The sequence below is a fragment of the Cibotium barometz genome, chromosome 9 (assembly GCF_041138505.1).
Source record: "Cibotium barometz isolate CiBa-2024 chromosome 9, ASM4113850v1, whole genome shotgun sequence".
Classification (NCBI taxonomy): Eukaryota; Viridiplantae; Streptophyta; class Polypodiopsida; order Cyatheales; family Cibotiaceae; genus Cibotium; species Cibotium barometz.
The window spans coordinates 53,587,161-53,611,527 of NC_141054.1; the positions used below are offsets into that span (position 1 = coordinate 53,587,161).

General features: G+C 45.7%; 1 protein-coding gene across 6 annotated transcripts in view; it reads right to left on the reverse strand.

The window, feature by feature from the left end:
• Nucleotides 1-1,599: 1,599 nt before the first annotated feature.
• The window catches only part of LOC147635707 (uncharacterized), a 143,910-nt gene continuing 121,142 nt past the window's right edge, over nt 1,600-24,367 (reverse strand). For 3 of the 6 annotated variants that reach the window (XM_086803105.1, XM_086803103.1, XM_086803107.1), the window contains 4 exons: nt 14,894-15,118; nt 14,171-14,791; nt 13,222-13,394; nt 1,600-2,146 (listed from right to left, as the gene is read on the reverse strand). In XM_086803105.1, the coding sequence (XP_086659231.1) occupies nt 1,768-2,146; nt 13,222-13,394; nt 14,171-14,791; nt 14,894-15,118 (1,398 nt within the window). In that variant the 3' untranslated portion in view covers nt 1,600-1,767. Of the gene's footprint in view, nt 2,147-8,675; nt 13,129-13,211; nt 13,395-14,170; nt 14,792-14,893; nt 15,119-24,367 lie in introns of those variants that run through there. The other 3 variants (XM_086803104.1, XM_086803108.1, XM_086803106.1) reach the window with 3 other exon arrangements.

Below are 24,367 nucleotides of genomic sequence, written 5' to 3' on the forward strand. Positions count from 1 at the left end.
GTGCCCAAAATCATGACTACTAACTCAATGTGCCCAAACTCGCGTCTTTTTATGTGCGGGACTCTAGGCTCATGTCCCCTACCTGATAGCTAATTTGGCTTCAATTGTTTATAGTTTTTAAGATATTTGGACTTGATGGAGTGTGATTAATGATCCTAATCTTAATTAAGGATTGTGATGCAAGTAATCATTATTTTGATGGTTTAGCATGTTTCTAAGCTACCAATTCTAACAATGCATGAAAAACTTATGAAATGCATGACAAAGTTTGACTATCCCACTCTAATTCATCCTAATAGAGCCCAATGCTCATGTTTTAAGAGTGGATTACACTACTAATCATAATTCATAAGCTGATCCTTAGATCCAAGCAATGAAATCTAAGCCCGTCGTGCTCCAATTTCATGCAAATCTCCAAAGAAACAAGGCTTTGCCCTACTACCAATAGATGAAAGTAGAATGCCCTAATGAAAACAAACTTAAAAGAATCTAATTCAAAATTAATGTCATCCAAGCTCCAAAATCATATGTTTTTTAGGGTGTGGCACCTAAATCAACATCGGGCAATATTAGGTGATCCCAATAGCTTGAAATGGATGAAATCCCCAGCGCGGCGGTGCCAAATATCTTCAAGTCAAGAGCTTAACTTAGCCTTGCCGAAGGATGTGCCTTGCCTTCGAGCCACCAAATGCAACTTCCAATTATGGGTGTACTATCTTGTCCGTTGTTGCGTCCTCACATTATCATCGCATCAAAATGCTCCTTTACCAAAGGGATGAAGAGAGAGCTCTCTATGCCTTGATAAGGGCAACAAGAGATCCGTCTTCGTGGTGGTTCTCTTTCACAAAAGGCGAGGGAAGAAGAAGCAAACGTAATGAGAAAACCTACAATAAAACCAATCTAGCATGCATCCATCAAGCAAGCAAGATTCAATGGCATACAAGTAAATAAGAAAAGGGAAGAGGAGAGATCACAAGTAAAACTATTGCAAGGAAATGATTATGTCTTGCTTATTATCAAAAATTATTTATATACGATGACTAGTTTTCATACTAAGTTGGCCAAACTTAAAAATGGTCTGGTCTCTATTACTAGACTTAAGTAACTATGTATAGTAAGCTTTCCTTATTTGACATTAAGCACATAGTAAGGCTAATTTATATGTTCCAACATCTTACAAAAGATAAGTACCTGTTCGAGCGGGTAAGATGGAAAAGTGCCTTACAATAAGCCAAGTGGGTGAAACCATGTTAACCAACGAAGTGGTTAACAAAGATAGAAGAAAATTCACCATACATCTCTGTCTTATGTGTGCTTGTCTACTCTTGTATGTGTGTGTGAAGAAGTAATCTTGCAAGGAGCACATTCCCTACATTCTTCTTTAATTATTCCCTCAACTCCTTCCTCCAAGAACCACACTAGTTCACTAGTACTTGATGACTTTACTTGTTGCGACATGAGAAATCAGATAGAAACATGAATCAATGTTTTCTCCCTAGGTTACTTCTTGTCTCATAGATCACGCTCTTTGAAACCATCTCTTCTCCCTAGGGAGTTTGATGCATTAAAACACGTTAACCAGACATTGGCCACAATGTATGCAATAATCTTCATGGCATGACAAAGTGACAAAAAAATAGTGGTGAATATTGGCAAAGACGTATACTTGGGATCCCTCACAAAATCGACCAATATCCTAATTTACCCTAATTCTGTAGCTTTATCGTAAACAGAACCAAAATGAGTTTAAGACCTTCCACCAGATCCTCAATAATATGCCTCTAATATTCTCTCCAGATCGGCTTCCGTCAAAATTTCTTGGAGCATCACATGTTCCATATCTGTTCCTAATACCAATTGCCTCATATATACATAAAATAAGTGTTTACAAGGAATGTAATCCCACCCTTCAGTAACTCGCAAAGTGAAATCAGGACAAGTACATGATGGATACTTGAAAATGCGTACCTGGTAATCACTTGAACCATACGGTTTCATACTACGAATAGTAAACTCTACATTTCTTCTGGGCTCATGTATGATGATACTCAACACGAAGGCATTTAAGCATTCAGCACGCTGCATTCTCGATACTGTTGACAGATTAGGGCATATCTGCAAAAAAGTCGTCCTGGGCATTGCTAACCTGTGAGAAAAGAAAGACTTGTGATTAGGAAAGGTCCCCGGGGCTTCATGCCCTCTAACGATGGAAAAACAATGTCATGATAAAGGCATGCTACATGACACGAATGAAATCGCGCTGATGTCTCAAAAGAGCTACAATCTACGATGATGCCAGTCTTAGTGTATTCTTATCTAGCCAAATCACACCACCCCTGTACCACCTTTCCAATCCAATCTCACTACTGTATCAATGTTTCCACCAAAGTCTTTGCTATCCCTATCCAGCCTAGATGAGGAAGTCCATCATCTTGCCCAATCTCTTCACAAGGCCACCCAACAATCATTTCCCAACACTGTCAAATCCACTAGGAAACCGCCTTATGGCTCAAGCTTAAAAGAGGGATGGTATGACGATAAGTATTTCAATTAAAAGGTTTGCCAACACCACCCTTGTCGCATGCAGCACTTCAGATGCACATGGACATGATTATGGGCTAGGGCGCATTAGGTTGAGCTTATACAGCTCGGAGACTCTCTCACAGTGGAGTGCAGGCACACTAACGGTATCAAACAATTTCTTTTTATGCATACCACCAAGGCAGAGCACCTCAACCATCATCAAAAGGACCAAAGCATACACATACTGCCTTCTCTCAAACTCAGAATAAACACATTGATTAGCTTCGCATGTCCAAGTCCCTTTTAAAACTTCAATAATTCTAAGTCCCTTCTTTTTTGTTAGTTGAATCACAATAAAAGCATTGTCCAACGTGTAAGTTTGTGAATGGATTGCAACCAAAGCTTATGCAAGCAATGCCTGGGATCGTAGCGTGAGCTCTAGCTCTGCACCCCCCCCCCCCCCTGCGTTTCTCCGCCTGCACCCTCAGCCCCATCTGCACTTCGCTTTCTCCCTCGCCCCCACCTCCACCTCCACCTCTCCCTCTCCCTCTGTGCCTGCGCCTGCGCCCCCTCTTCCCTCTCCGCCTGTGCTTCCCTTCTCCGCCTTTCCCCCTGCGCTTTCCCCTCTCTGCTCCTTTCTCCACCTTCCCTGCCCCCACCCCCTCTCTCCGTCTATGTACTCATGCCAGTGTTTCATGAGGATCTGCATTTGGGGGGGGGGGGAGGCGGTCTCCTAGCCTGGCACCGAGGGCAAGCTCTGGCGAGGTGGCCCATCTGCCGGCAAAAGAGAGAGCAGCAAGCTCTTAGGTAGCAAAGCACCAAGATCCGGCGCGACCGTGCCGCCAGAGAGTGGCGGATGGTTGGCCCACGCCCGGGCCGTCAACTGACTACCAGAGCTGAGCGTCGTCACCACGAGTGTCAGGCTAGCAGAGTACAGAAGGATTCGGTTTTGTCAGAGAACCATTTTGAGCATTTACCTCAGCACCCACCCGTCAGCGATGGACCCCCTCCAGTCACGGAGAGGGTCCCTTCGGCCCCTCCGGTTTGGCGTCCGCTTTCCCGTCGAGATTCCTCCAGTTCTCATATTCCAACGAGGCCAGCTGATCCCACTGTTTTCCCGGCGAGGCCCTCTCAGCAACCTCCGTCTTCGACGGATCTCCCCCAACCGCTCCCTTCTCCACCTCCCCACCCCCCTCCGCCTCCCTCCCCCACCCTCGCCTCCAACTTTTCCTGCAATGGTCCCCTTTGCCTGTCCTCTCCCTTTGAGCCACCCCCCTCCCACCACCTCTCCAGAGCACTCTCACCGCCCTCCAACAGCGCCCGCCGACCCGAAGCGGAGGCATACGGTGAGTTCCATTTGCCACTTGATCCATAGATTCTCGGAGCCGGTAGAGATGACCATCGCTACTACCCTGGCAAGGACTCTCTTGCCAAAGTCCCCAAGAGGGCCCCCGAGGATCTTGGGGCTCCCAATGGATTATAGTTTTTTCAACTACCTTCCGATGGAAGGGACAGATCTTTTTGAGGAGACAGTTGCGCCCATCCGGATATGTGTGGTGTTCCATCATTCCAGACCTTCTACACCAGAGAGTGGCGCGATGATCTTCTCTTTTCCTTTGAGTGCAACCCCAAAGACGGAGAACCCCAAAGACGGAGTGGACTCGAAGTCGGTGGATGCTGCCATTCAGGGACAGGCAGTTGAGCTTTCACATCGTCTCCACGATCTTCGCATCACTGATGTGCTCACCCACCTTTGGCCCTTTGCTAGGATGGAGCTGGGAGGCTCAGGCCCATAGGGAACCAAACGGGGAGGTGGTAGCCTCCAGCCTAGAGCTGCTGCTCTTTGTGTTCCTGCATTTCTCAATCGCAGTACTTCTCCCCCCTCTTATAGATACCTCCATTGTGATCGATGGAGTTCGGAGTATGCCTACTCTCGCACTCGGACAGAGAGGCGACACATGGAGGACAGGATCCGTGCCTTCGCCCCAAGATTGAGAGTGATTACTCCCCATCTAAACCCACGCCCAAGACTCTTCGAGTGGAGGGCAGTTCCAATGGTTCCGCTTCCCACAAAGATTGATATGTGGATTGCATCGTGGAACATTCAGGGTTTAGGGGGGCATTAGTGCTTTCAAAGGCGAGGCGTCCTCAGAGGTGAGCTTCACAGAGCTACAGTTGGGGGACCGATCGACATTCTTTTCCTCCAAGAGCACCACCTCTCTGAGGGGCGTTCGGGAAGATTTTACCAAACAGAAGCCACACTTTTTGGTCTCCCTCTGTTGGTCCCTCGGGGACATAAGGAGTTATCAAAAGTTACAAGACTTCCTTGAGAAATCCTTCTTTACTTAAGCTCCCTTGGAAAAAGTCTTGAATCTAGCTTTCTTGAATGAACCACTTTTGTGGTAGAAAGCTCTCTTGGATGCTGTCACTGCTTGAGCTTTTTCTCCTCTTCCAAGAGTGATGCTTCGATTTCCACGAGCTTTGGTGAGGGTATGTTGGTGAGGGTAGTTACTATGGTTCCATCGTCTTCTTATGGAAGACTCTTTAAAAAGTACTGCAATGCATACATCCTCATCCATATTAAGTTTTATGCCAGCAAGTTAAGTGAGTAAACTCTTCATATAGTTTAAATGTGTAGGCATAGTATCTCCAGAGTTCATTTTCAATTCAAAGTACAGACTGATTTTGGAACTCTTAGCTTGTGTACCAGGCCTCAAATGCAATGTCCTTTTGCCATTTAAGTGATGAAAAAATTGATCATGTTTTATTAGCAGCAACAACTAACTTCTTTTTATCATCATCAACAACTCACTTCTTTTTATCATACTAACACCCCCACCCCGTCTCTTCCTAAGAGGCAATAGACTAATCACAAAACTGTTCCAATTGCTATAGTTTCATCTCCAAGTGTAACATCATCAACATCTTCCCTTTCATCACATCTTTCACTCAATCCCAAGGATGGACATCAAGAAGGAAAGTATCTTAACCACTTTGGTTAACATGGTTCTTTACCAACATAGTCCACAGACATTTACAGTGAGTGTCTACCTTCTATTGCAATCCCATCATTCATATTTTGTAAGCGCTCTTAGGATGCTCTCGAATCATTAAAGTACAATGTGAGGAACCAAGCTCAAAAGGCCGAACACTTGTAAAAGCCTTGTTATTGGTCACCGGCACCTCCGGTCACTTACTTCCAAGCATAGTCACACGAAACGGGGGAAACGGTGCCCCGAAATGGGGAAATGCCGTTTCCCCACGTCAACCTGACGGAAACGGCCAGAAACGGGGTGGGATCGTCGCTGCCCATGTGGCTTTTTTTCCGTAGGGTTCCCCCAAAAATTAATCGCCCAAGTCGGCTGCCCACCTGGCATAAAAAAAACCCAAAAAAAAACAATGGCTGGCCCGCCCGTAACGCGATGCGCGTTGAGGAAAAAAATGCGTTGATGGCCTTCGCTTCCTACCTGTTGCGGCCTTCGCTTCCTTTCCATTGCTTCCTTCCCGTTGCTCTCCTTGCAGAGCTAGTTTGCTTCTTGAACCTCAACGTCTACTTATCACCACACCATAAAAGCTATAGTACACTGCTTGTTTTGTACAATGTACGTGTACACAAGTCTCTAGAGCTGAGATTCAAATCCCAAAACTCCAACACATTCCTCTCTCCCTCCCCCCCTTTCTTCCCTTCTGGAGCAAGGCACTTCTCAACTTGGTCCTCCACAATCAATAAATTTTAATCAGTAAGTGTTTTTTTTAAAATTTGTAAACAAACCTTTAATCAATAAAGCCCATGTAGAAAGTCACCTATTGTAACTTGTATTGCCAAAAACTATTGGTAATGTTGAATGAATAAAGAATTTTATTTTTCTCCGAACTTTGTCAGCTCTATTGTGTACTTTCTTTTTTTAGAATCTCCTGGCACCTTGTCCTTATTGTCCATTGCAATGACCCTTGTTCCTCGGTCCTTTGCAGTCTTTGCATCCATGGATCAGTCTCATTCCACCTCAAAGAAGTCTAAATCTACGGAGTGGTCTTGGTGGGATGAGGTCCTGGCGGAGGGTGCCTACAAAACAGGAGGCGCGAAAAAGTGGACATGCAAATATGCACCACCACCAGCAGTGGGCGCGAGGGGTACTGTTCAGTACAGGCAGAGTACACTTCAGAGTAGATGGGACCCAAAGAAGGAGGAGGTGGATGGTAGTGTTGCACGCTTCTTCTACCATGATGCCATTGCCTTCCAGGCTGCTCATAGCTTCTACTTCAAGGACATGGTGCGCATGATTGCAGAGTATGGATCCACCTACACTCCTCCATCATCAGAGGCATTGAGAACCACCTTACTAGCGAAGGAGAAGGGCACAGTTGCTGCAGCAACAGAGATTGTTAGGTCCTCTTGGGACAGGAATGGCATCACACTAATTGCAGATGGCTGGAGCGACACTCGGTCCAGATCCATTCATGGTGTCATTGCCTATTCCAGAGGGCAATCTTACTTTATCTCATCGCATGATGTATCCGAGACAGGGAAAAGTGCAGAAGCACTCTTCCAAGAGTGGTCAGCAGCCGTACTGTTGGAGATAAGTGCACACTAGGTGTACTATTTCCCTAGTCTACATTTGTCTAGTCTCAGTTGAGTCTTTGTGTCTTGAGTGTGTGCCATGTGGCACCTCTATAATTATCCCATAAGCACTCTTGCTCTATGTCTTGTACTTTGGCCCATATATTCATGGGTCACATGATTGCAATCTATCTAGCTTGTGTCTTGTCTACACTCATCTCAAGGTAACTCTTTGTCTTTCAGTCTTGTTTTATTTCACTTCTAGTTTTCAGTTTCTAGCTCTTGCTTCTATATTTTAACATGGTATCAGAGCAGGCTGCTCCTGCCCTGTGTTGCCCGCCATAGCTTCAGGCCACCATCTCCCTAGCTGCGCTCAGCTTTTAGGACCAGCCTATTCACATTCTGAACAGGCCCACCGGCCTGAACTTTCTGTCCGCCCACTTTCTTGCTGTCCGCCCTGTTCCGGCTTGTTTTCCAGTAGCTGCTGCTGCCCGCCGTCATATTGGAACTGCTACAGCCCGCTGTACTGTTGCAGCTCTCCTTTGGCTGCCTTCTTCATTGACTCAAGGGTGCGCATCATCTAGCGGCAGCTGCAGATCGACTTTCCTCCTGTTAACGAGCTATTTGCTGCATTCAGTTCTGCCATCACTTCCTCTTGAAGAGTCTACAAGTCTTATGGTTCAGCTTGCATCAGTGAAGTCCCCCATCTCCGAAGATATTGCTATTGCTGTGCTTCTCAAAAGCTTACCTGACACCTATGCTACTCTTGTCACTACCTTCAAGTATCACAATAATCCTACTCTTGAAGGTATCATCAATGCTCTCCAAGAAGAGGAAAGAACTCAACAACAAAAGGTAACTGACATTGCATTTTTAGCAAAGAAAGGAAGTTCTAAGGTAAGAAAGCCTTGCACCCATTGTGGAAAAACTAATCATATGGAGAAGGACTGCTTCAAGGCTCATCCATGCACTATTTGTGGCCGTGATAATCATCGGGAGAAGGACTGCTACTCTAAAACCTCTACATCAGCCCCTGCATCTACCTCAGCCCATGTTGCTGCAGCATCTCCATCAGCAAATCTTGCTGTTCATTCCTCATATGATGAGGAGTGGGCTTTCTGATTACTTCATCTTTCTTGTTTACCACTTTGACCACCGATGATGTAGGTCAAGGGGTTCTATGTCTTACTCATTCTGCTTTAGGACCTCTCTCTTGTCCCTACCCGAGAGGCAGAGATTGCCCTTGAGGAGGGGATGTCTTCAAGGTCCATCTGTTTGTCTACAGTCAGTCTTCTGTCTATCTAGTCTTGTCTGTCTATCTATTTGTCTATCAATCTGACTGTGTCTTGTTTTAGATCCATCTTGTCCCTATCCTTGTGGACCCATATGAGGATATCACTTGAGGAGGGGTGTCTCAGGATCTGTGTCTGTCATGTCTTCTGTCTTGTCTCTCAGTCTATCGGTCTTTATGTCTGTCTTCTAGTCTTGTCTTTCTGTCTTTCTCCTAGTGTCCACTTAAGGAGGGTGTTGGAGATAAGTGCACACTAGGTGTACTATTTCCCTAGTCTACATTTGTCTAGTCTTAGTTGAGTCTTTGTGTCTTGAGTGTGTGCCATGTGGCACCTCTATAATTATCCCATAAGCACTCTTGCTCTATGTCTTGTACTTTGGCCCATATATTCATGGGTCACATCATTGCAATCTATCTAGCTTGTGTCTTGTCTACACTCATCTCAAGGTAACTCTTTGTCTTTTAGTCTTGTTTTATTTGACTTCTAGTTTTCAGTTTCTAGCTCTTGCTTCTATATTTTAACACGTACAAGCGGTGGGTGAAGAGAAAGTGATCCACTTTGTAGCTGATGGAGAGAATGCGAACAAGGCAGCCGGCAGATCGTTGTGTGACAGGTTTCCTCACATCACATTTTCTGTATGCATGGCGCATTGCCTCAATAATCTTCTCAAGGACATCGGGAAGTTGGATTGGGTTGCTCCCATCATAGAGCAAGCCACCCAGATTGTATCCTTCATTTACAGGCACACTTTCTTGCTGGCTAAGTTCAGGAAGAAGTCATCTAGAGATTTGTGCAAGTATTCAGACACTCGCTTTGGATACAACTTCCTCATGTTGGGGTCCCTTAACAAGTGTTCTAGTGCCCTAAAGCAGTTGATGGTGAGTGATGAGTATGAGAGGCATGCATTGTCTGGAGCTATTGTAGGGAAGGCATGTGCGTCAAATATTGGGAACCCTCTTTGGTGGGAGTAGGTGAGACGCATCATAGCTTTGGGGAAGCCGATCATCCTGTTGTTCAGGATGACAGATTCACTTCAACCATGCATTGGAAAGATTTACGAGGGGATGGACAAGATGGTGGAAAAGTTGGAGCACATTGAGCAAGATGAACAGAAATACCAGGTTTTAAGGAAGCTATGCCAAGATAGATGGGATATGTACCATTCACCATGCAACAGGTTTCATGGTTGTTCCCCAGTTTCAAACAGGCAATCAATACACAGATTCAGAGGTGGCAGATGGATGGGACATGATTTTGGAGAGACTTGAGCCTGACATTGCAAAGCAAAGAACTATCAAGGATCAACTGGCAGATTACAGGGCTTGCAAGAGGAGGTTTGGAAGAGCCAATACTTTGGCAGATCGCTTCACCACTGATCCATGTGTTTGGTGGGAGGACTATGGGGCAGACACTCCAGAGTTGCAGCAATTGGCCATCAAGATTCTGAGCCAAGCGGTCAGTTCGTCTTGTTTGGAGCAACTATGGAGCTCATTTAGCGATATCACTTCAAAGAAGCGAAACTGGCTTGGCACTCAAAAGACCAATGATCTAATTTTTGTGAGTGCCAATTTGCGTCTTCTTGAGCGAAATGAGAACCCCCAATCTTGGAAGCATTGGTCAAAGGAGGATGAGAAGGGTTCAGAGGCAGAGGAGCATGCCAGTTTACCGCCTACGTCGATAGCTACTTTGGGCGAAGCAGGGGATTGCGGCTCCAACGACTTTCTAGATTATGATGATTTGGGCTCAGACGATGTGCATCTCTTGCAAGTTTGAGTCTACTCATGAGTTCCAAACTTGGCTGATGTATTTGCATTGTACTTTCTATTCTAAATTCAACAAGAAATTGACTTCATCTTGAGGTGTCCTTTATGCAAATTTGAGAAAGTCTCGCTGTTGAGTTTGTAATTACTAGTTTTTGGTTCTATAGTTTAATTTATCAAGTATATGTGCCGTTTCCATTTCCCGCGGTTGCCGTTTCCATTTCCGAGGGGGGTGCCGTGTCTGTTTCCGTTTCCCGTTTCTGGTGACTATGCTTCCAAGCAACCTAATCACAAAAGGCTCATGCTCCAACTTCTCATATTTGTAACAATTCTCCTTTCATGCAATAGAGCTAGTGTTTTCTCTATTCTTGCAACTTTCTCATGATCTAGGAATAGGAGCGAGTGAGGTTGGAGATTTCCACCCATTGGATGTAGAGTCACTGCAGTGTGACAATGTACGCAAGAGGGACGTGACGGGCGAGCTCAACAGAATGCCAGGTGGACATGCTGTACATACAAGTGCAAGGACCCAAGGCTAAACATTGTGCATTCTGTCAGCCCTTGTCTACGGAGGACAAGGTGCTTGGGTGCTTTTTAGCAATTTGTCGTGCATCAGACAAACCAGTCAGAGTCAATTAGGTCTAGCCCAAATCAGGTTGAGTGTGAAACACTCTATTGAATCTCACTAGTGCCAGCCAATGTGTGAGGGAAAAAGGACGAAAGGACCAGACGTGCAAGAGATCAGAGAAAATCAACACAGCATGAAATACATGAGTGAGTGTATGTATAATGATGAAGTAATCCAGTACAAGAGGCCCTCTGATGTGAGGTGACTCTGAGTAGTAGACCAGCGAGGAAGCAAAGACGAAGTTGAAGCAAGAGGCTCGGTCAATGATGAAGGCTCGCGTCGAGGACAGCGGTGGCACTCCGTGTGAAGTTGAGGGCGGGCTGCTGCTGTGAGCAGGGAGTAGAGCTGACGATGAAGATGATGTATTGGTATTGGTTGACGGGCTGTTGCAGTACGCAGGGGGTAGAGCACTGGCTGGATGGTGTGGGCAGAAAACACTGTTGGATGCATTGATGACAAAGGCTGAGCCGGATGCTGCTGTTGAATGATGCGCTGGAAGCCTAGCGTTGATAGCCGGGAGCTGGTATGCAGCGCTGGAGGCAGAACGATGATGAAGATCAACGATCACCGGGCTGCTGCTGAGTGTGCCGTGCAGGTGTTGTTGACGTGTTGGGTTGGCCGGGCTGCTGCTTGTGTTGGTTCATGTATGATGATCCAGGCATGTTGGTTGCGCTGGTTGATGAAAGCTGGTGTCAGGAGACGTTTGTTGATGCGTGTGCTATGTATGCCGGTTTGATGAAGGCAGCTGCTGCCGCTTGTGTGAGCTGATCACGTTGGTTGATCAGCTGCTTGTGTGCATGCACAGGCTATTGTGCCGGCTCGTTGGAGTCTTGGTTGATGATGATATGGGGTTGATGAGTTGGTATAGACGGTTGTCAATATGTTACGATGCACACGTTTATATGGTGCATGGAGCAGCTGTCGGCCAGCACAAACCGACCAGATTAAAAAAAACTTTTTTAGGTAATATAATGGCGAGCCTTTTGGGCTGGTAGTCACACAATGAGATGCATGGAGCAAAAGGGAAAGACTTAGGGCTGTGGGCATCCCACTTGGGCGTCCGAAGTACCAGGCATATGGCCCAAGGCCTGGCCACCCATATGGGAACCATCCTATGTGTTTTTGTCCATGGTGCACCCCACGACCAAGTCATACTGCTCCAACTGGCAGGCTGACCAGCCAATCAGCCATCTGATCTCCTATAAAAGGGCAGAACAGCTCTCATTGTATTCCATCTCAAGTCATCAATGAAAAGCACCTTCTGGCAGCCACGGGGAGCAGTAAGAAATGCAAGGGCAAATTGTTGAGGTCAAACGCAAGCAAGCTTTGCGATTCAATCTTCCTTAAGGAAGAAACACAGATCAAATCCCAGTGAGAAATCATCCCCATTCATTGTACTCATTGATCTGCAACAATAAAGCAAACACACCATCCGTGGTGAGGGCCCTTCAGTGGGTAATCGGGACCCAGTCTGGTGCACTGTGCAGCACCTCTCTCTCTCTCTCTCTTTTCTTCCATGAAGGTGAGTAAATGTTCAATCTGCACAGTGCAAACCAAAAAGTTGATGCTGCAGTTTCCCATCTCCATGGTTACCATGGTGCAAGCACCTCATGACCTCGTGGATGTAAATGATTATTTGTTCACCAGTGCTTTCCCCACATATGTGGTGCTTCACCCTATAAGCTTCCTTTTGGAGTATGTATGCTTGCAGTTTGGCACACTACTGGTGCAGATCAAGGGTCAGTCTTTCGAGGCGATGTGTTGACTGAGTTGGCGCGTCTTTTGCTAAAATAACGCTGTTCTTCCCCTTGCTGCCTGCAAAGGAAAGGATTGGTTGAAAAGGCAAATCGGATTCTATGTAATATCAGCTCCTAGATGGCTATGGAGATCCCATAGCTTTCATTTAGGAACCTATACCTATGATTTCAGCAAACTTTTTCTTGTCGCCACCTGATCATTTAAATATCACATAGTGGGCTACCTCAGCTGTAAACTGCTTGAACTGAGAGGACACCACTCCAACTTGTGCACTCGCCTCTGCCAATTATCTGGCAAGTCTGATGTGTTTTCGGAATCTGGTTGGAGAGTCATCAACAAGCCCATCAGGTGCTATGTTCTTGTTTGCCTCGTAGAGCCTGTCAGATGTGAAGAGATCGCATACCGCAGACAATACACAGTTGCGATATACACAGAAATTCTACTTGGCCATCTGAATTACGAGGGTTTAAAAACCCCAGAAGGCGGTCACGTTCTGTCGTATACTATTCTAGCCAAGTTGTGAACAGACATGCCTTTCGTCCTCTCCGGAGGAACTGTATGTATGCCTCTTCACCATCAAAGCATAGGGAAGGCACTTTAGCAGTCATTCTGCATCAATCAAAGCTCCTGAAATGACTTAAATTGTACTTAGGGAAATCAAACAAAACGAAGCAACTTGTCCTAAATCACACAGGTAATCACTTATCCTTTTGATGTGGATCTTCAGCCTGCCTGCTTGAACATTGCTCTGGTGCAACTCTGAGCTTGCCCTGGCATTGTATCACCATGGATTTTTCCATCAATTCTAGGAGGAGACACAACAAGTGCTTTGCCTCACAGTCTTCAAAAGTGTGCACTATGTTGGACAGTGTTGCCTGCATAAGCAAAAGAAGGTTCAACAAATCAGTCAGATATATACAATACTCTGTTGCATTAAGTTCTCCTAGTGTACATTCAATTAAGTCCACAGTTATGGAAAAATGGAAACAGCATTTTGAGGGAGCAGCCACATCCACATTTGGAACACCACGTCCGCAGAGATGATGATGTGATGGGACGAAACATACTTTTAGGATCACATAGCACATTCTAGAACACAGCTTAAGCTCTGGTTAGAGGCCTCTCACGCATCTCATCAGGAGGTAGCAAGCATGCCCGAGACAGTCCTACACCAATATTGGAAGCAACATCCCCACAACCTCTCCCATGTTCATGCAGAGCTGATCCCACATTGAGGCCTTGCCGTAGGGACATGGCTGGCATAGATGGGCCCGCCCCAAAAATATCCTCATGACACCTGGTATTGCCTATCTTACCCTGGTAAGAACCTTTCATTACTTGGGGCTCTACATCCACAACGGTGATGATGACAGAGGGTGTGCACCACCAGTTACGTACTACAGACACACCCCCGTGTCAAAAAATCCTATGACCCTGCCACATCTTGCATGCACAGTGCAGGGATCAAAGACAAAGCCCAGAGGAAAGGTTTCTGTTAGGGACAGCTCAAAGCCCACATGACAACGTAGATAGATGATATATTGATACACACAATGTCCACATTATTCAAGAATTCATTGACATACTGGAGCTGAGCACAAGAAATGACTTGTTTTCAAGAAGAGAGAATTACACCACATTGATAACGTACCCCGTCATTTTTTTGAAGCCACTGAAGGATGTCAGACATTTTCACTACAGTTTTTCTTGTGCTAACTGTGAGTGAGGGCAGAGACTCCCCCAAAACCTCCATCCCCTGGCCTGGTGCATCCTGGAAGATCGACTTGTGTTCCTTGTAGATCACCACCTGCTGATGATGAATACACTCATAATGTTTGATGCATTCTGAATCAAAATCCCTCTTTGAAAAGGCTGCAATCGCTTGCCCTCCATGGCACACATGTGGCACTAACAGCTGACCATTAACAGCCACATTCACAGTCCCACTAGTACTAGAGTTTTCCTCTTTTTTCACAGCGTCATCATGAGTGTGGTCCTGCGCTTCATTGGGTCTAAAATCAGAAACTGGGTTTGCAAAGCCTGCAGTCGCTTCTCCCCCATCATACTCCGTGGGCCCTGACAGCTGACCATTTGTAGCTATATGTGTACTACTCTTACTAGCAGTATCAGTACGCTGTGCTTGGTTCATGTCTTTGACAGCTATATTTATAGACTCGTTTTCAAAAGTACAACTGGTTATCTGTATAATTTTTGACGACGACAACCCACGTCCCAGCATCGCATGCACTAAATATATGTGCAGAAGTGTCACCTGTTCACAGGAACAACCCTCTTAGCTACCTATTCTTGAGCTCAGGCATAGAACACCTCAACCTAGCACCCTTGACTTGTAGTAAAAATTCAGTGTATATACATTTTGTGGACAAAACTTCTTAATATCAGATGCCGAAAAAACCATGGCATCACGTGAAGAAGAGAGCTTCCGCTTTGCATTAGATCTTCCCAACAAAATAGATTCAGCAATTCCTGCCGTCAACTTGACAAGCTCACAAAGGCTATACCAATCCGCATTCTCCCTTTTCCGTTCACAACTCATAATGTTATTGATTATTGTATCAGGTTGCATATGGAGAGCGAACTGTCAAAGATTTTAAATGTTAATGGTATAAGTCTCTCTCTCTCTCTCTCTCTCTCATAGGTCACTTTGGCCTTTTGAAGACGTTAATATAACATTTCATTTCTCTCTCTCTCTCTCTCTCTCATAGGTCACTTTGGCCTTTTGAAGACGTTAATATAACATTTCATTTCTCTCTCTCTCTCTCTCTCTCAAAGGAAAGTGATATATGAAACGCTGAAGGAAGAGATATATGCTCAATTGAAGGGAGAAATGCAAGCCCAAGTACGGGTTGAGATGGAATTAGCCCACGCCTTGATGCACACGGAAATGAAAAAAGAGATGCAGAAATGAAAGGATGACATGCTCCGGGAGATTGGCACAACAATTGCATGCGATGTGCAGATGTCACAAAGCGATTTTTTGCATCAGCAAATTGCTTTGTGACGTATGCACTTGGTGCTTTTTGTTGTTGCTTTATGTTGTTGGATGTGATGGGATGTGAAGAAGAACATAAAGCATGAGTAAATTCTACTGCAATGATGAAATGATAAGCTTGAGTCATGCTTAAAAATAGTTGTAAGTGATCTCACCATCTATTTGAGTTTCAATCACTCCCCACATCATGATTGTACTACACTCTCATTTCTAGCTACTAGTAGTGATGTGTGAGGGTACCCCGGTATATGGAGGAGAGACCGGGGGGAGCATGGCTTAAACTCACCATGCCGTGAGTGCCATGGTAAAGTAGTATGGCAAGGGATTAGGTATTGGTGGTGAAGACTTGGCCAAACCTTTTCCCTTGGATTACAAACTTGGGTAAAGGGGTTGGAAGATCTTGATTCGGGAGATCGGCAAGTTTCAACGCGATTTTGTGCATTTGAAGAAAAGAAATGGCACAAGAAAAGTGGCATCAACAATTATTTTGTTGGTGATTTCATTTGAAAAAAGGCAAAGGCATAAGAAAAGGGGGGAAAAGATTTACAATTGTTGGTATTTGCATATTGCCTATGCTTGGGCATCATTTGTGATCACATTTTGGCTTTCAAGAAGACATGATGAGTTTAAAGGTGTTAAAGACAAAATAGTGGTACCAAAGTTCACTGGAGAGAATATTACCAATGAAGACTTTGAAGAGTGGCTTAACAAGATGGACTTCTACTTCGAAATGAACCCTAGAAGTGACAAGTCTATGGTTTACTTTGCAACATTACATTTAGAAGGGTGTACACATGCTTGGTGGAGGCATTTACAATCTCAAGCTTGTGAAGTTACTTTGTGGAATGCTTTCAAGGATGAAATGAGAGAGTTTTTTCTCTCAATTACATCAATACAAGCTTATGTACGAGTGGGATGACTTGCAAACAAAGGAAAAGTAGTGTCAAAAACTACACCCACAAATTCATGAAGTTTATGCTACATGTACATGGGTTTAGTGAAGGCAAAAGTGGCTGCAGGTGAGAAGGAAATGCATTCATGGGCTGAAATTGCCAATGCCACAAAGAAACAAATTAGGGAAGTCAGCCCATGGATTGTAGTAAAAAAGCAAAAGGATACACTAGTCAATAAAGTACAGGTGATGAATGCTACATTGGAAGAGGAAGTCAAGAGACGGCGGGCACGTGCCTTACATGTACGCGTAGTTGGGTGGGAAGATAAGGGAAATCCCCAAGAGGATGCAAAAGCTCTTGCAACAAAAATTGGAGCCATTGATGTACCCATTAGTGGAGCATGGCAAGTAGACATAGATGAAACCAGGGCGAAGATATTGATCATCAGGTTTGGTGACTTGGAGAAGAAGAAGGCCTTCCTCTCCAAAAGGATGGCCCTTAAGGGGGAAAAGATTTATTTGGATGAGGACCTGCCGGAAGGAACACATGCCGCATGTGCTTGAGGCAAGGAAAGAGGGGGAATGGGCGGTATACAGAGATGGCCGAGTCATCATTACGGAGAGGAGGCCCGCCTGACGGTGCGCGGCCTATGAGACCTTGCGATTCATGGTGTGGAATTTCAATGGAGCCCTTAGAATAGATGCAAGATACTTTCAGACACAGTGATATTGCTATGTATACGGAGACCCATCAGTGCACAAACAAGAGGCTTCCTGACGTGCGGGGTTATAGATGGGAATCAATGTTCTGCCCTCAGCCACGCATAGTGGGGGGTACCAGAGGACCTAGAGGAGTGGCAATACTTTTCAGGGAGGAGCTTCGTGACAAAATACATGTGGTACATAGAGATGCAGATGCGAGGTACATGTGGGTCCGAATATGCAGAGAGGGGCTCCGCGAGCTATATGTGGCGGTATGCTACTTTTCCCCAGCCCACTCCAGGTTTGTACCATCAGGAGAGTCGCCCTAAACACCACTATATGATGATATGATGAGGTTTGCCAGCATGGGAGACATATTACTATTGGGAGACTTTAATGCACGTACAGGCACAGAGCAGACAGAGCTGTATGATACTCAAGAGGCTATGTACCGGGAGATCATGGCAGAGGATGTAGGGTTGCAAAGATCAGCACAGGATGAGGGGGAGATTACAAATTATGGCAGGCATTTTCTAACACTCGGGAGTGCACATGGGTTGGTCATATACAATGGCCTATCGAGATGGCAAGGATCAGATGCTCTCACACACTGTAACTCTAAAGGGGGAGCAAGCACAGTGGACTACTTGATGGGATCTCCTTCATTGATACCTGATGTGCGGGGTTTCACGATTTCCAGTCGGCCCATTGGCATAGCAGCCGATCATGCATACCTGAGTTTCACACTAGTAGGTAGATGCCCGAGAGATGGGCCAGCCACTCACCTACCTAGGTACCCGAGATATCAGTTTACACATGAGACAGTTGGGGTTTACCGAGATGCAGTATCTGATGGCTTGTTTGCTTTAGACCCGCATAGCCCTTTGGACGAGATTACGAGAGGACTGGCAGGTGTACTAAACGCATCTGCCTCATATGCGTTGCCCTGCACTATGATCCCTTCCATCCCCCCCACAACACTACCCCACAGAACAGTTGGTATGATGATGAGTGTCGTCAGACACGAGCACAGCTACAGCATGAGATTGCCATTGGGACTCACACACATAGACAGGCCAGGATGATCTTTCGGCGCCTTGTGCGGAGGAAGAAACGAGCCTACCTGGCTAAGCTAGAGGAGGAGATCTACCAACTCTTCCTGGGGAAGGACAGCAAGAGGGCATGGAAGATGTTTCAGGAGAGACAGCCTGGTACTCCAATTACTACACCTGAGGCATGGCATGCTTATGCTAGAGAGCTATATGATGCACCAGGACAACCCCCAACCCCCCTCCACTAGGAGCTAGACCGGCTAGCAGCACCTTTTTTACTATGCAGATGGTGCTAGATGCGATAGATAGGTTACAGAATGGAAAGGCATAGGATCATGATGGGCTAGTTGGAGAGCACTTCTCATATGTGTGTGACACTTTGGCTCCGCTCATCATACATGTGTTTAATCGTGCCATTTGTGAGGGTTTCCCGACAAGCTTATCATTGTACCACTCTTTAACCCCATGGTACCAGGCAACTACATGATGATCATGATTGGTCATTACTTGGCCAAACTATATGGCTCTATATTGGAGTCGGAGTTGAGCCGCTAAGCAAAGAGGCATGGTCATCAAGCACATGGACAGGCCGGCTTCAGGAGAGGATTTACTACATTGGATCACGTACTGACACTTCGGGCACTTATTGAAGAGGGCAGGGCACAGAAGAGAAGGATATACAGCTGCTTTGTGGACTTCCGCAAAGCCTTCGATACTGTACCACGTGCCAAGCTTATGCACAGATTGCATGACATTGAGGTACCTAAGGATATGCAGTGGTGGATATATGCTTTGTATGAAAATGTGACAGGTAGAGTCCGAGCTCCAGGCGGACTATCTGATATGATGACCAGCACGATAGGGGTGAAGCAAGGATGCCCGCTATCACCCACCCTCTTTGGACTGTACATTGATGTGGTCTCCGATTATGTAGACAGATTGGGAGGCCCAGGGGCATGCTTGGCAGGGGTGTTGATACCCATCTTGTTATATGCTGATGATATTGTTCTAATCTCAGACTCTCCGAAGGGATTACAGAGACATCTCGATGCATTACAGGCATTCTGTGCGGATAGAGATATGACAGTGAACCTTGGGAAAACCAAGATTATGGTGTTTAACACCACACAGGCATGGGTGATGAGATCAGAGCCTCAGTTCACTTTTCGAGGGGAGCCGGTAGAGTACGTCAGGTCATAGGTCTACTTGGGAGTTACTTTCACAGGACCGCGTTTCTCCCTGAAGGGGGCAGCAGCAGCTAGATTAGCTCAAGGACATGCAGCCTTGGGGGCACTTGAGAGGCAGTGTGCACACATACAGTTTCAGGAGCCGCGCACCAAATTGTGGCTATTTGATACGCTTGTCACACCGACCCTCCTGTACGGAGCTCCAATTTGGGGGCCCAGTATACATCACAGATCTCAGAGAGGGACATATGAGGGATGGAGGCAAATGGAGAGACCACTGATTATGAAAAGCGTCTACTAAAGACCCAATGGGCCTATGAGACCAAAGTGGTACAATAATGTCCATGGCATATCTCATCATGGAAAAGAGAGAGAGAGAGAGAGAGAGAGAGAGAGAGAGAGAGAGAGATTAACGTCTACGAGAGGCCAAAGTCAGCCTATGAGACAAAAAATAATACAACTGTGTTCTTCCGGTCATCGGAAGAACACAAAGAAAAGAAAAAGTGTGCATGTGTCTGGATACAACTGTGAATCATCATGGATCGGTGGAGCCCATATACAAACAATATAAGGGGGGGGGTGGGGATGTGGATGGAGTGCTAAGGCAAGATGCATCTCTATATGCTGAAAGGGTAGTACAAGCATGCTAGATCTATGTTAACTCCATCCAGTGCCATAAGAGGGATATAAGATATCATACATCGCTGATGCTGAGGCTGTGAATGGCGTGAACATGTACCCTGAGTCTGAATGAAAGCGAGCTAGCCTCTCCTGTGTCTCCATCTGGTGTCTCATTCGGATAGCTGCTATCTCTCGGTGACGGAGTCGGGGTGCTCTATGTCCAGTCTGTCTAGGTCTCCTCCTGGCTCTCAATTCCTCTGCTCTCTGTGCGGTCACCCCACGTGGTACATCGGCCGGCACTGGCATAGCTCTCTGGAAGAAATCTGTGAGCTGGGACGGTCTCCCACCCCCAGTGGGAGCGGGTGTCTTGAGGAGTCTCTCTCGAGAACTATGAAGCTCTAGTAGTAGTCTGCCAAGCTGTCGCTGGTCCGAGGCCTCCATCAACTGATGTAGTGAAGAGTGCTCCTCAAACAATCCTCCATATCTATCTCTGACCCCCTGGTGGGCTCTACATCTACATACAAAGTGATCCTCAGTCTCCATCTCCTCGCGGCACAATCTGCATATCCGCTCAGCTCTGGGAACCCGTGCCGCTCTCCCAGCCTCTATGTCTAGCCGATGTGATGAGACTTGTAGCTGTCCAATAGCAACGCAAGAGCTGTGTGGCATGTATACATCCATGTACCGCGGTCGATGTATAAACCCATCCCTTGAGATGCTCATAAAGTGGTCTCTGTAATACAGCATCTTCAGTGGTAGTGGGCTCTCTGGTGCTGGTGACTGCTCTATCAGTGGTGACAACCTGGGAGCGTGGTTGGTGCCCTGATGGCCCAATGGAGGAGGTATCAGGAGGTGTGTGGGCTGGGTTGCTAGTGCTGGTGCTGGTGCTGGTGCCGAAGAAATCTGTCACGATCCTCTGTCTAGGTACATCATGGCTCGGTCTCCTGTCTGCCAAGAAGGTCTCCCTGTGTCTCCTGAGCTCAAGTAGGAACAATCCCAGGCATCTCTGATCCTCAAACTCCATGACCTTGCGTAACGGCCCAAAACCCTCTCGGAAGAGGCAGTGATATCTCCCTCGGATCTCATAATAGACTATACATCGGTAAATGTAGTGCTCCTCTCTCTCTGCCTCCTGGTAGCATAGCTGACAAATGCGGTCATCCGAGATCTGATGCACATATCGCCTTGTCTCAATCCGCAGCTGGTGTGATGAGGTCCAAATCTGTCCAATGGCACAACGCATCCCATGTGATAGGTGTACATCCATGTACGCCGGGCGGGTGATAAAATCATCCGGTGAGGTGTAGAAAATGGCTCTTTTGTAATGAGCCATTTTCGTGCCCAAGGGCTCAAGGGGGCTAGTTCATGTCCTCTCTGTGTCCACTCTGATGATATCCATCCTAATCACGCGGTTTTGCTCTGAGCGGGTGAGATCCAAAAATGGACAATCCAGACTGTACTGAAAGGGTGGTAGTGCCTCTATCCGCTAACCATGTAGGTCAAACCATGATCTCATCTGAGCATACCAACAATGAGTATCTCCATCCTCTGCCAACTGTATGGATGAGGTCAATGCCAATCGGGAGTACTTCTGCTGAGGGAGCTCCCATAGCCGCTGTAAAAAGGTAACTGCCTAGAATAGGACATCGGTCACTACTGGTGGGGTACTCAACTCCTCTTTTTGCATTTACATGAGTGAATTCCAATTGTCATGGGAATTGCTCTTTTATCATAAAATAAATTTATCTAAAATTCCTTTGTTTAAAATTAAATAAAAATATCCATTATTTCAAATATGTCAAAAATTTCTCTTTTTGTATTTAACTTATTGAATTCCAAATGTCATGGGAATTCCTCTTTTATCATTTAAAAAATTCTTATACATAATTTACCAAAATTCATCGTTTCTTTTAATTAAATATTTATGCATAAATACTAAAAATTTATTTCCCATGAATATGATGAAAATCATTCTTTTTGGATAGGATGTCCAATCCTAGAATATGGTAGGAAGTCCTCTTTTAGCTTTATGCATAAAAATAAGATATGTATTATTTTTTAAAATTTTTTTCATAGCTTTGCTACTATTACTGATAATTTTTATTTTTATTTTGAAAAGAATAAAACATTAGGAGATGGCACATCAGACGTATCTTATTTGATGCTTATGTCGTACAAACTGTGCTATACGGAGTAGAGGTATGGGGTGGAAGTATCTCACCATCAACATGGAATGACATTGAGAAGATGCAAAAGGCGTTCCTCAGAAGATACCTAGGAGTCAAAACCACTACACCTTACTCTATATTAATGCTTGAAACAGGCAGCAGACCCATCGAATTTCGAGCACTCCAAAGGGTTTTCAAGTACATAAAGAAGGTCAAGTCCATGCAGATGGGGAGACTACCGAAGAAAGCTTTGCTAGCAAGTAAAAGACCTCAAAAAACAAACAAAAGCAAGATGCTATCTTCAGGATGGATGCATGACATCAACGGCTGGTTTCAAAGATGGGAGGTAGACTCCTATCTAAATGCAGCATCAGATGAAGTAGATGAGAAGGCATTTCATCAAGCACTATTGGAAGCACTCCACTGTAAATGGCAATCATCAGAAAAAAGGGCTAAATTTGAATATTATGGCTCACACATCAACCCAAACTATTGGGTCACATACTCAAGTGAAGAAGACAATTCTCAGAAATACATAAGCATGCCTATTCCCGCCAATGCAAGGAGAGGTCTTGCACTTATCCGGACTAGGTCACACACACTCGAGATTGAAAAAGGAGCATGGAGCAATATCCCAAGAGAGAAAAGACTATGCAAAGTATGCACTTTGGGAGCAGTGGAGACGGAGGAACATGTCCTTTTAACATGCCCACAATATGACCACATAAGAAAGGACTTTAGTACCATTCTAGAAGGATATCATGACTTGGTGGATCTGCTCACACATGCCAAGCTTGCTGCTGTAGGCATTTATATCACCAAGATTCTTAAACATCATGGCTACCTTACAGCACAATGCGACCATACGACAAGCTCCATATCACTCCCATGAAGGGAGAAGGCTTTGTATTTCCCTCCAATGAAGGGAGGAGGCTTTGTTTTTTGTTTCTTACAGCTTTGTAATAAATTCGTGGAGGTCCCATGGGCCGTTTATCGGCTCCCAGAGGACGATAATACGTTCTTCTTCTTCTTCTTCTTCTCTCTCTCTCTCTCTCTCTCTCTCTCTCTCTCTCTCGGGGACATAGGAGCCCAGTTGGCTGGCACTTGGATACCTCTGCTCTTATATGCTGATGATATTGTGCTTATAGCAGACTCACCAGAGGATATGCAGAGGCACTTGGATACTTTACATGCTTATGCACAGGACAGTGGGCTCTCAGTTAACCTTGGTAAGACCAAGGTTATGGTGTTTAACACTACAGCTCAGTGGGTTTGGAGATCAGCGCCTATTTTCACATATGGGCAGGAGACAGTAGAGTATGTTGACTCATACACATATCTTGGAGTGGTGTTCATTGGGCCCACATTTTCCATGAGGGGGGCAGCAAAGGCCAGATTGACTAGAGGATATGCAGCACTAGGAGGTCTAGAGAGGATGTGCTCACAGGTACAGTTTCAGGAGCCACGCACTAAGCTGTGGCTTTTTGACACGCTGGTCACATCGGCTATGCTATATGGAGTACAGATCTGGGGGCCTAGCCTAGATCGTCACAGTCGATCAGGATGCACATACGATGGATGGAGATCGATGGAGACCACACTTGTGTCCATGATCTCCAGGATGATTCGGGCTAAGGCCTCGGTACCCCATGAGATTATTAGAGCCCAGATGGGAGCACCACCGATCGTAGTCGAGGCTCTTGCTAGATCAGTGTCCTTCATTCATAGCACCTGGGAGCTTCCCCGACACCCATATGCACGACTTGCTTTAGAGTCCTCTCATCAGCTAGCCATGGAGGGAGACACTTCATGTTGGTATGCGCAGATAGCATCCTCGTTTGAGCTCCACGGGTTCAGTTTAGACAGACTTCCACCCTTCCAGTACTCTCTGGAGGCACCCTCTCTCACCTTGACACATTCTGAGATTAGTAGAGTCATCAGACAGGACCTCATTCAGTTGGACACTAGGAGGACATGGCTAGAGCCCTCACAGGAGTTGGGGACGAAGATGGCTTTCTATAGAGACCATCTTCTCCGCACCACTGAGGATGGCTTTATACTTAGACCGAGCTACATGGATACCCATCTGTCTCATGGATTGAGGTGCGCCATTGGGCAGATCCGCACCTCTTCACATCAGTTAGAGATAGAGACAGGCAGATTTAGAGGCATACCTCCAGGGGACAGAATTTGTCAGATTTGTTGGATAGAGC